This window comes from Triturus cristatus, chromosome 12 (genome assembly GCF_964204655.1).
Source record: "Triturus cristatus chromosome 12, aTriCri1.1, whole genome shotgun sequence".
Lineage (NCBI taxonomy): Eukaryota > Metazoa > Chordata > Amphibia > Caudata > Salamandridae > Triturus > Triturus cristatus.
Genome location: NC_140595.1, coordinates 70,880,730 through 70,893,759, shown reverse-complemented (window position 1 = coordinate 70,893,759; position 13,030 = coordinate 70,880,730). Strand labels below are relative to the sequence as shown.

The following is a 13,030-nucleotide window of genomic DNA, read 5'->3' as shown; positions in this document are numbered from 1 at the left end:
CCTGTACAATGAACTCATTCAGAACATCACCAACTTTGGAGGCTACAGTCTGCCTTACACTGTACTCTGTCATTAAATAAGTGGAAGGGTTTGTTGGGACTACAACCATTGGCATGGGTACGGTCATTCTACTCCTGACTTTCTATTCTCCTAGAGCGCCGCAACAAGACGCAGAGTGGACATTACTTCAACAATTTCAAATTGGTGTATCAAAATGTTATACTTTAAAAGTAACACTTTTGAAAACCAAACTTAATTGCTCATTATTTTGTGACCGTACAATTTCAAAAATACCTTAAATAAATAAAAGCTTGGAACACGTCCATTACTCACTGTTGGTTAGCCTTCTTGTCACCTTCATGTTTGCTTCTTAATTATCAGCATCAGTGGGCTTCCTTTCCTCTTCAGATGCAATGCAGCATTGTGATTGGTCTGAGTGCCATAGTTCGGCGCTTAGACCAAGCTAGGGAGCCTGGGGCATGTTCTCCGCCCAGGCTGTAATGCAGTCTGGATGGAGAAAATGGCAAGTGCGCATGACTGTTTTGGCCGCCCAGAGACGGCAGATCAAAATGTCATGCACACTTGGAGCGCAACCACTCCTCCCCCTGCAGTGCTCTGGTGCCACGAGGCCCAGCCCTGCCCGCAGGAAACAATGGAGCCACTGCGGCAGGAAAAAGAAATTGATAATAATGTTACGTTATAATTTGTTTTCCTTTTTTCACTGCTCCGAGAGGAGTGGGGCGACGCTCCTCCGCCTTAAGCCACCACTGGTTTCACCCCTCACCCTCCCTCAATTGCCACAATTGCCATTCTTGTGTTTTGCCTACTGTTTTGCCTGTTTGGTTGCTGTTCTTGCTTCTTCACCCCCCTCTGTTGTCTGCATGCTTCCCCATCATCACCACCACTGCCCTACCTTAATTGTCTTTGTGCTTCTCCATGCTTGCTTACCCACCCAATGGTGTCCTTGTGTTTAACATCCCAGCCCGACCTACGTTGTCTGTGTGCTTCCCCATCCCGCCAACGCTACTTTGTCCTTATGCTTTCTAATCTCCTGCCCTGTTTTTTGTGTGCTCCCCATTGCTTGTCATTCTTTCCCTGACCAGCATCATTCTTCTCCGCCCTCTTTCTTTTCATGTTGCCTCGTCCTACACACCCGCTCCTCAACCTAATCCACTACCCCTTTTCTTTGGGTTTTTTTACGCATCAAAATTCATTGTGTGCAACTTTTTATTACTAATCCCTTTTAAATTGATCAATAAAAAGAAAAAACTGCTGGCCTCGTTTTGTAGCCATGAGCATCCGAGTTGGCCTAGGCCTACAAAATAAACTGCCCCCAACATAATGCACTTTCTTTATTACATTATTTTTAACCATGCTGCACAGCAATGGCACCAATGTACAGCCGAACTACAAATCATTGTCAAAGCCACTAGGTCTCATATTGGTTTTGCCAAAGCTTGTTTTTTTTCTGGCACTCCAAGGGGGTGGATGTGTTGTTTTTTTTCCACCCTCTTGTGTGCTTGCCTTGCTTCTCATTTTTGCCCCACTTTCTGCTTTTCCTGTTGCTTCCCGACCACGCTTCCATTGCTGCTCTCCCACCACTCCCCGCTTTCTGTTTTTTTTCTTTCCCATTTTTCACCCAGCAAGAGTCTGGCACTATAAAACCACTCTCTCTCTGTCGTGTGTTACCACACCTGTTTTTTTCTTCCATTTTCCTTGAGGGCCGGGTAGTGGCGCACTTAAAAGCACGCTGTTCACTACCCCATATATTGCTCCCCACCGCTCTTCAGTGGTTGTTTTTTTATGTATTTTTTTCTGTGCCGGTCTGGCAGCTGCACACTGCTGCCAGGCCATTCACTTCTTTTTTTCACACTTCCGTCTACTATGTATATATTTTTAGTATACCATTGTAAAATGGCAGTTGGCGACCATGTTGGAATGGTAAATAAAAAATACCAAATTGGCCATTCCGCATTTATCAGAGGAAGAACACTCGGAGAAGAAACCAAGGTTGTGAAACAACACACTAGAGGGAAGTACACAGGCTATGGGGAGGCTTGTGACTGAGAGAAAGCAGAGGGAACAAGTACCTCAAAAACGCACAGCAAGTCTCATGCCTTGAATCTGTCTCACTCATTGATGTGAGGTAGCACTGCTGCACTTGTTGAGCATAGCATCACTGACTGAGAGGAGGCTGGGAATCTCACTTCTCAACCCATAGGCTCACTCATTGTGGGTAAGTTTCACTTCATGAGGCATAACCCTAGCCTTCCGGCGCAGGTTCTGAACTTTGATGGAAATTGCCTCTCAGTGGCTGTAACTTGTGTGCTTTTTATGGAGACTTTCACGTTGAGTGAGAGTAGCATGCCTCAGAAGTCCATGTTCACTCGGGGTGGTGTGAGTTTCACTTAGCCCAATCTCACCCACTGTTTCCAAGCCTAATATCTTGGAGAACAGACTCACTCATTTGATGCAAATTCCATAACTTGGTACACAGCTGCTCTCAATTAATGAGACTCCCATGAGCACAACCTCAGCACTTAGGGTGAATCTCCCCACTGTGATATTCATGTCTTCCTTCAGTGTACCGTCTTTCACCAGATTCAAATTTCCCGCCTTGGAACATACACTAATTCGCTGTGAATGATTTCCATATAGTGGGATACAATGCACTTCAGAAGTGATTTTTTGTTTTCTGGGTACAGTCTCGCTCATTGAGTTCAGGCCGGACATACTGGCCCGACTTGCGGGAGTGAGCACTGCCTCAATCGCTTGATGTGATCTCACTTCTTGGAGCACAGTCTCCCTCTTAAACATTCACAATTGATCCATTGACTGTATAAAATTTTTATAGTAGATATCTAAAATGTCTCAACTGTCACTCCTGTGAACTCTTGGCTTTGAGATCTCAGTTGAAGTCTTGTTTTGGACTAGGAGTTAACCTGTGAAGGAAAGAGGGTTTCAAAATTCACTTGTGATTAGACTGATCAAAGCAAGAAGGTGGATTTCATCTTAGAAAATGGCCCATAACTGTGAATTCTGACAATGCCCTGATTATGGGCTGAGAACTCTTGAGTACTTGGGCTGAGGTGCCAGCTAATGACGAGACCATACGAATATGTCTGGATGAGGAAGAGGTACCCTAAAAACAGCAACCAATGACCGGTAAACTGAAGTGAGAAGTGGCATTATGGAGGTAGCACCTCTAGCATACATATTACCAGATCACCTCGGAGCACCAGAAGTAGGGCCACTGGGGACAGTCAAAGTAATGGAAGTGGGGGGTCACCTTGGGAAGAATTGGCTTGCGCTATCCAATTGAAATTGCCCTGGGTTTTTAATTATAATTTCCTGTATATACTTAATAAGCCCTTGTAAATGTACCTACCTGTGTATGGACTTCAAACTTCACATAATTAATTTTTGCACAGTTATGGTTGCTTTACTCCACACAAAAATGATTTTTCATATGAAAATTGATCAGTGCTATTGTTTGCACTTTGCTTCACACAAGCGCCCGCAATAAACTATAGTAAATCTGGCCCACGTGCCAGGAGCTGGGTATCTGGTGTTATTTGTTCACTGCCTACCATGGATTTTTTTACAGTTGTTTGAAAATCAGTTTACTTTTACGGTGTTCTAATTGACCAATCCATTTTGGATCACCCCAACAATTATACACTGAAAATATTTTAAAACTTCAACATTTGGGCTAAATTAAGAGTTAAATTACAGGAGCATATGAGTTATTGAAATTATTCCACTTAACCACTAACTAATCATTCATTGTGGCTTTGGAAGTGTAATGGTGATATCAACAGCTGATTGGTTACATTTCTTGCTCTTATAGAATGTGGCGGAAGACCAGGCCTCTCCAAACCTAATAAAATTGTAGGTGGACTTGATGCATCCAGAGGAGAGGTCCCCTGGCAAGTCAGCCTGAAGGAAGGGAACCGCCATTTTTGTGGGGCAGCGGTCATCGGGGGTCGCTGGCTTGTCTCTGCTGCACACTGTTTTAATCAGTAAGAATCAAACTATTCACTCTTTTTTGCTATTAACTGAAATGTATATGTATGGTGTTCATGTGAGTGAAGAACATTAGGCATAGATATCAAATTGTCCTACAACTTGCAACTGCGGGTTTATGAGCATTTGTGTAAAGAGAACTAATGTGAAATTGAATACTGTAAAAAAAAAAAAAAAAAGCCTAGGACGAAATTCTAAAATCAGCTCGTCAGGACATGTTTTTGTCAACAACTAGAAAAAAGGGAGAGAATTGAAAAGTTTTTTAAAATTATTTTGTTTTATTAAACTTATCGGATCCCTCAAAAATGTTTTAAAAAAAAAAAAATATATATATATATATATATAATAAGAAGCAACAGCGTTCCCCCGTTTCCGGAGCCCCAGGCCCTTCAGGGTGGCCTCACTGCATGAGCACGGAGCAGCTCACAAACACCACACTGGCAGGAAAAACAATGTGAGGCCCAATACCTTGAGAGTTGCTTTATTTCAGAGTCTTTACAGAGCGTCTGTTTCCTTTTTCGCCCAACGTTTCAGCTATTTGCCTTGATCACGGACAGGAACACAGGCGCCCAGGTGCGCACAGGTGTTATTTAAAGGGTGTATCACGTGACTGCATTAGTAAGTACTACCGTTCCCAAAGTGCATTGTGCATATTTTTCAAATCATGGCATGGCAATCCAGAGTTATTTTGTTACTTCGGTGATAATAGCTGCTGCACAAGCACTGATATTTACAAGGAATCGTTTTCAAAGCAGGCAGGTGAATTAAAATCCTTGTCGCAAATGTCTTTGAAGTATTTGGCTCATGAAAAGAAAGGCATCTTTCAGGCACGATTAAAGCAGGGAATCATCCCTCTTTAAATCCCTTCCACGCGCCATTCCTTTTGCTACATTAGACATCCCTTCGTGGGTTGGAAGGCGCGAGTGAGCCAGGCTCCTCAATTAATATAATAAGAAGCAACAGCGTTCCCCCGTTTCCGGAGCCCCAGGCCCTTCAGGGTGGCCTCACTGCATGAGCACGGAGCAGCTCACAAACACCACACTGGCAGGAAAAACAATGTGAGGCCCAATACCTTGAGAGTTGCTTTATTTCAGAGTCTTTACAGAGCGTCTGTTTCCTTTTTCGCCCAACGTTTCAGCTATTTGCCTTGATCACGGACAGGAACACAGGCGCCCAGGTGCGCACAGGTGTTATTTAAAGGGTGTATCACGTGACTGCATTAGTAAGTACTACCGTTCCCAAAGTGCATTGTGCATATTTTTCAAATCATGGCATGGCAATCCAGAGTTATTTTGTTACTTCGGTGATAATAGCTGCTGCACAAGCACTGATATTTACAAGGAATCGTTTTCAAAGCAGGCAGGTGAATTAAAATCCTTGTCGCAAATGTCTTTGAAGTATTTGGCTCATGAAAAGAAAGGCATCTTTCAGGCACGATTAAAGCAGGGAATCATCCCTCTTTAAATCCCTTCCACGCGCCATTCCTTTTGCTACATTAGACATCCCTTCGTGGGTTGGAAGGCGCGAGTGAGCCAGGCTCCTCAATTAATATAATAAGAAGCAACAGCGTTCCCCCGTTTCCGGAGCCCCAGGCCCTTCAGGGTGGCCTCACTGCATGAGCACGGAGCAGCTCACAAACACCACACTGGCAGGAAAAACAATGTGAGGCCCAATACCTTGAGAGTTGCTTTATTTCAGAGTCTTTACAGAGCGTCTGTTTCCTTTTTCGCCCAACGTTTCAGCTATTTGCCTTGATCACGGACAGGAACACAGGCGCCCAGGTGCGCACAGGTGTTATTTAAAGGGTGTATCACGTGACTGCATTAGTAAGTACTACCGTTCCCAAAGTGCATTGTGCATATTTTTCAAATCATGGCATGGCAATCCAGAGTTATTTTGTTACTTCGGTGATAATAGCTGCTGCACAAGCACTGATATTTACAAGGAATCGTTTTCAAAGCAGGCAGGTGAATTAAAATCCTTGTCGCAAATGTCTTTGAAGTATTTGGCTCATGAAAAGAAAGGCATCTTTCAGGCACGATTAAAGCAGGGAATCATCCCTCTTTAAATCCCTTCCACGCGCCATTCCTTTTGCTACATTAGACATCCCTTCGTGGGTTGGAAGGCGCGAGTGAGCCAGGCTCCTCAATTAATATAATAAGAAGCAACAGCGTTCCCCCGTTTCCGGAGCCCCAGGCCCTTCAGGGTGGCCTCACTGCATGAGCACGGAGCAGCTCACAAACACCACACTGGCAGGAAAAACAATGTGAGGCCCAATACCTTGAGAGTTGCTTTATTTCAGAGTCTTTACAGAGCGTCTGTTTCCTTTTTCGCCCAACGTTTCAGCTATTTGCCTTGATCACGGACAGGAACACAGGCGCCCAGGTGCGCACAGGTGTTATTTAAAGGGTGTATCACGTGACTGCATTAGTAAGTACTACCGTTCCCAAAGTGCATTGTGCATATTTTTCAAATCATGGCATGGCAATCCAGAGTTATTTTGTTACTTCGGTGATAATAGCTGCTGCACAAGCACTGATATTTACAAGGAATCGTTTTCAAAGCAGGCAGGTGAATTAAAATCCTTGTCGCAAATGTCTTTGAAGTATTTGGCTCATGAAAAGAAAGGCATCTTTCAGGCACGATTAAAGCAGGGAATCATCCCTCTTTAAATCCCTTCCACGCGCCATTCCTTTTGCTACATTAGACATCCCTTCGTGGGTTGGAAGGCGCGAGTGAGCCAGGCTCCTCAATTAATATAATAAGAAGCAACAGCGTTCCCCCGTTTCCGGAGCCCCAGGCCCTTCAGGGTGGCCTCACTGCATGAGCACGGAGCAGCTCACAAACACCACACTGGCAGGAAAAACAATGTGAGGCCCAATACCTTGAGAGTTGCTTTATTTCAGAGTCTTTACAGAGCGTCTGTTTCCTTTTTCGCCCAACGTTTCAGCTATTTGCCTTGATCACGGACAGGAACACAGGCGCCCAGGTGCGCACAGGTGTTATTTAAAGGGTGTATCACGTGACTGCATTAGTAAGTACTACCGTTCCCAAAGTGCATTGTGCATATTTTTCAAATCATGGCATGGCAATCCAGAGTTATTTTGTTACTTCGGTGATAATAGCTGCTGCACAAGCACTGATATTTACAAGGAATCGTTTTCAAAGCAGGCAGGTGAATTAAAATCCTTGTCGCAAATGTCTTTGAAGTATTTGGCTCATGAAAAGAAAGGCATCTTTCAGGCACGATTAAAGCAGGGAATCATCCCTCTTTAAATCCCTTCCACGCGCCATTCCTTTTGCTACATTAGACATCCCTTCGTGGGTTGGAAGGCGCGAGTGAGCCAGGCTCCTCAATTAATATAATAAGAAGCAACAGCGTTCCCCCGTTTCCGGAGCCCCAGGCCCTTCAGGGTGGCCTCACTGCATGAGCACGGAGCAGCTCACAAACACCACACTGGCAGGAAAAACAATGTGAGGCCCAATACCTTGAGAGTTGCTTTATTTCAGAGTCTTTACAGAGCGTCTGTTTCCTTTTTCGCCCAACGTTTCAGCTATTTGCCTTGATCACGGACAGGAACACAGGCGCCCAGGTGCGCACAGGTGTTATTTAAAGGGTGTATCACGTGACTGCATTAGTAAGTACTACCGTTCCCAAAGTGCATTGTGCATATTTTTCAAATCATGGCATGGCAATCCAGAGTTATTTTGTTACTTCGGTGATAATAGCTGCTGCACAAGCACTGATATTTACAAGGAATCGTTTTCAAAGCAGGCAGGTGAATTAAAATCCTTGTCGCAAATGTCTTTGAAGTATTTGGCTCATGAAAAGAAAGGCATCTTTCAGGCACGATTAAAGCAGGGAATCATCCCTCTTTAAATCCCTTCCACGCGCCATTCCTTTTGCTACATTAGACATCCCTTCGTGGGTTGGAAGGCGCGAGTGAGCCAGGCTCCTCAATTAATATAATAAGAAGCAACAGCGTTCCCCCGTTTCCGGAGCCCCAGGCCCTTCAGGGTGGCCTCACTGCATGAGCACGGAGCAGCTCACAAACACCACACTGGCAGGAAAAACAATGTGAGGCCCAATACCTTGAGAGTTGCTTTATTTCAGAGTCTTTACAGAGCGTCTGTTTCCTTTTTCGCCCAACGTTTCAGCTATTTGCCTTGATCACGGACAGGAACACAGGCGCCCAGGTGCGCACAGGTGTTATTTAAAGGGTGTATCACGTGACTGCATTAGTAAGTACTACCGTTCCCAAAGTGCATTGTGCATATTTTTCAAATCATGGCATGGCAATCCAGAGTTATTTTGTTACTTCGGTGATAATAGCTGCTGCACAAGCACTGATATTTACAAGGAATCGTTTTCAAAGCAGGCAGGTGAATTAAAATCCTTGTCGCAAATGTCTTTGAAGTATTTGGCTCATGAAAAGAAAGGCATCTTTCAGGCACGATTAAAGCAGGGAATCATCCCTCTTTAAATCCCTTCCACGCGCCATTCCTTTTGCTACATTAGACATCCCTTCGTGGGTTGGAAGGCGCGAGTGAGCCAGGCTCCTCAATTAATATAATAAGAAGCAACAGCGTTCCCCCGTTTCCGGAGCCCCAGGCCCTTCAGGGTGGCCTCACTGCATGAGCACGGAGCAGCTCACAAACACCACACTGGCAGGAAAAACAATGTGAGGCCCAATACCTTGAGAGTTGCTTTATTTCAGAGTCTTTACAGAGCGTCTGTTTCCTTTTTCGCCCAACGTTTCAGCTATTTGCCTTGATCACGGACAGGAACACAGGCGCCCAGGTGCGCACAGGTGTTATTTAAAGGGTGTATCACGTGACTGCATTAGTAAGTACTACCGTTCCCAAAGTGCATTGTGCATATTTTTCAAATCATGGCATGGCAATCCAGAGTTATTTTGTTACTTCGGTGATAATAGCTGCTGCACAAGCACTGATATTTACAAGGAATCGTTTTCAAAGCAGGCAGGTGAATTAAAATCCTTGTCGCAAATGTCTTTGAAGTATTTGGCTCATGAAAAGAAAGGCATCTTTCAGGCACGATTAAAGCAGGGAATCATCCCTCTTTAAATCCCTTCCACGCGCCATTCCTTTTGCTACATTAGACATCCCTTCGTGGGTTGGAAGGCGCGAGTGAGCCAGGCTCCTCAATTAATATAATAAGAAGCAACAGCGTTCCCCCGTTTCCGGAGCCCCAGGCCCTTCAGGGTGGCCTCACTGCATGAGCACGGAGCAGCTCACAAACACCACACTGGCAGGAAAAACAATGTGAGGCCCAATACCTTGAGAGTTGCTTTATTTCAGAGTCTTTACAGAGCGTCTGTTTCCTTTTTCGCCCAACGTTTCAGATATATGTGTTTCCAAGGAGTCGTTGCGAAATCCCCGCTCTCCTTCCTTTCGACGCCGGTGCCAGCCGCCTTGACAAAGGCTTCGCCAAAACGCGTAGTTCTGTTCGTTTAACGCAATAAAAATGTATTGTGTTGTCCTTGGTGTGCCGCTGGATTATTTTCTGGGAACTCTCAGATTTCATCCTGTTGGAAAGACATATATATATATATATATATATATATATATATATATATATTTTACATCAAATTAATTTTGATTAAGGCACAACATCTCATAACATCCAGAAGCAAGTTTTGTGTTTATTGCATGTTTCGGTCTATTGTATGAAGCAATCGAAAGACCAAAAGGGAGATGACCCACCTTTGGAAATGGGGTCTCTATATCCCATCTGCAAAGTCCTTGATTCTTTTTCAAAGATCTCTCACCCACAAAGAATTATTTGCAGCATGCTTCATCATTGAGTTCATTGTACAAAACCTAAGGTATCCAAAGTTACATTTGTATGTTTATTATCCCATTATATCCGCTTTTATTTGTATATTTCCTGATCTGGTACTTCCTTAAAATGCCTCCATGATTGCGGCTGTATGCGACAAATTTTTTATTGTTGAAATTTGAATCAAATTATTGATTTAGTCTATAGACTTTGACCAATTTCCCTAATTCTAAAACGTATTTTCTTCTTAGTCGGGATCATAGTGAAAACAAGAATTTGTGTTTGGATATAGTTTCACTTTGCAAACTTTGAACAGATTACCAGCTCATTGAGGAGAATTTCTTGGACAGAAAACAAAGTAGATTTTTATTAGAAGATCACAAAGTAATGCGGACTTAAAAAGGCAGAAGTCTCCAAGACAAATGTAGATATGGCCTTTATGTTTCCCAATAAAAACTTTAAGGATTCAATGGCCACCAAAAGAAATGTAATCGTGATGGCCAAGTTGCAGACTTTGCAAGAATGAAAAACTCAAAGTTCAATTACATTGCGATTCGCAAATATCTAGTAAACTCCTATTTTCACGACTGAACGCCATTTCAAATCTTGGTCTCGCGAAGCACAAAGGTCACCATATACCCTTATCTGATAAATTTGCATAGTTTAACCTGCCATGGGGGACAACTTACACTATATGAGTGACAGCCTCTGGGAGAGAAGATAGCAGTCTCATGGATACATGCATACTTGCACGTTGCCCTTTTCCTGTTGTCATTTATTGGTATTTCAAACTCTGTCCTTTAAGGGAAAAGACTACAATAATGGCACTTCATAAGTGCAGTGATGGAGGTCTGATGTCCCTTGCAGGCTTCAATCCCTGCATTTGCAGTTCTTCTCAAGGTTTTGCAGGAGTCGTTCAAATATTCGTGGTCAATCTCTTTGCGTTGTGCCAGATTTATTATATACATCAGGCACAACCTAAATAATGAGCCAGATCTCCCCACAGTACCAGCGCTAAAATCCTGAGATACAACACGGGCAGTTACAAATTTGTTCCACGTCTTTTAAAATGTAGTAATGAGAGGGGCCAATTGTATGTATAATTTGCCTCCATGTGGGTAGCTGGAGAAAAGTGCATTATTAAACAATATTTACATATTGGACATTACCCATCAGTTGAAGAGATGTGTAGGAGGGGGTTGAGAAAATATTATGGCATGAATTGCACAGGCAACATGTCCTCAAACTTTGGACCACTCTTCAGATAGAAGGAAAACAAAATGTGAAGTGAACAAATAGAGAAGTTCTCGCTCCTTAAAGAATTACATGAAAGTCTGTCATGGATTATTTTTTTAAAGTAAGAAGTTTTGTAACTACCAGGAAACTATAAATTATTGCACTTTTAAAGAGGGTAGCCACAACATTAAGTACTTGGCGGATTTGTTGTTTAATGATGTGACCTCAGTTACATCACTTAGAGGGATTTGTCATCTACCTGGTCCTGCTACATAATAGTAATAGAACACTGCCTTGACTTTGCAACAAGACGCAAACTTCCTTTTTGCATTTCCTAGTCTGAGTTTGCACCGCATTCTTGTGTTAACATTGTTTTAAATATTCAATCGTTATTGAGTCATGCAAAGCATTTAAGATCAGCTGCCTACAGGGAATAGGCAAGAAGAGAAAGTTACTGAATATAGGAAAAACGTTAAATTATCCTTTATAAGTGTAAAAGCAGCAATACAGAAGTTGTAAAACTTTGTTGATTTTTGATTAATGGAATGTTTCTCTATCCTTAGTACAAAGCCGGAGTATGTCAGTGCGTACATTGGCACAACGTCCTTAAGCGGTACTGATGGGAGTACTGTGAAGGCTGGCATTAGGAGAGTGATTCAACATCCGTACTATAACCCAGCAACCTTGGACTTTGATGTGGCTGTGCTAGAACTGCAGAAGACCTTGATCTTCAGCAAGTATATCCAACCACTGTGCCTGCCGTCCAACATCCAGAAGCTGCCTGCCGGGTGGAAGTGTATGATCTCCGGGTGGGGCAATGTCAAGGAAGGCAACGGTGAGCAAACCCTTTATAACAAGATGATGTGGTGCAGGTCAAGTAATTGGAAACCAATTCCTCTAGTATTTTTTACAAATATTATGTATTGAATAACTATTTTATAACTTTACTGTTTAATATACAATAGGCTACAAGACATAGAAACAGTACATGGCCATACTTATAATTTAAAATGTATAATTAGAAGATAACTGCTTCAAAAGGTTCAGTACATTAACATTTCTTCCAGTTTATCACTTTTTGAGCATTGTAAGCAAACCTTTGAATTATTATTTAGTACATTTCTTCCAATTTATCACTTTTTGAGTGTTCTAAGTTAACCCTTCAATTATTATTTGAAGTGTAGATTGTCCTAAAGCACAAATGGCATATCACAATTACACTTTTAAATATCACAGTTACACTTTTATATAGTTGATAGTGTTGAACTGACTGTAATAATTAAAATCCGCAATATAGTGTAGATCATGTTGGGACAACTTGCAAGTAGTTCAAAGTTTATTTTTCTATCGCTGAAATCAAATTCAGGCTGAAACAATATTTAAGTATGAAACTCTTTCCTTCTTAGATGAAATACATCCATTGGTTAAAAATATTTCATTATCTATTAAAGATGCCCAGTCTCTCCTCCATTGGCAGCCTTTTGAAAATGCCTTTGAAACATAAATAGAACATATAACCATGATAAACTCTCATTTTTCCACATGATCTTGTATTTTGTTTCTTATGTCTCCCATAGACATTTTATATTTATAATCAGAGTTTAGTAATGTTCCACCACAAGAGTCTCACTTCATGCAGGAGGCTATAACCTTATGGGATAGTTTGTAAAATATGGTGTTTGGTATGGTCATTTAGTGGGCATCCTCCTCCTCTCTAAGCCCTCTTACAGAGACGTAACTTAAGATAATCCTCTCGAGTCTAGAGGTGGCTGCATATTAGTTTGAATATCTGACCAGAATGCCAGCCTGCGTCTCCCTGATATCTCAATCTAAAAGGTGTGCAGAGTTGAAAATCAGATCTCTGTTGTATGTCACTAGCATCTAGCCTCTAACAAATGTTGTAAAATAAAAAGGACTATTCTAAGACTGTATTACACAACAGAACAAAACTAAATGCACTGGTAT

General features: G+C 42.4%; 1 protein-coding gene across 5 annotated transcripts in view; it reads left to right on the top strand.

The window, feature by feature from the left end:
- Positions 1-13,030, top strand: part of TMPRSS9 (transmembrane serine protease 9) — a 154,907-nt gene that overhangs the window by 95,493 nt on the left and 46,384 nt on the right. For all 5 annotated transcript variants that reach the window (XM_085639794.1, XM_085639792.1, XM_085639791.1 and 2 more), the window contains 2 exons: positions 3,851-4,022; positions 11,629-11,900. In XM_085639794.1, the coding sequence (XP_085495920.1) occupies positions 3,851-4,022; positions 11,629-11,900 (444 nt within the window). The remainder of the gene's footprint in view (positions 1-3,850; positions 4,023-11,628; positions 11,901-13,030) is intronic.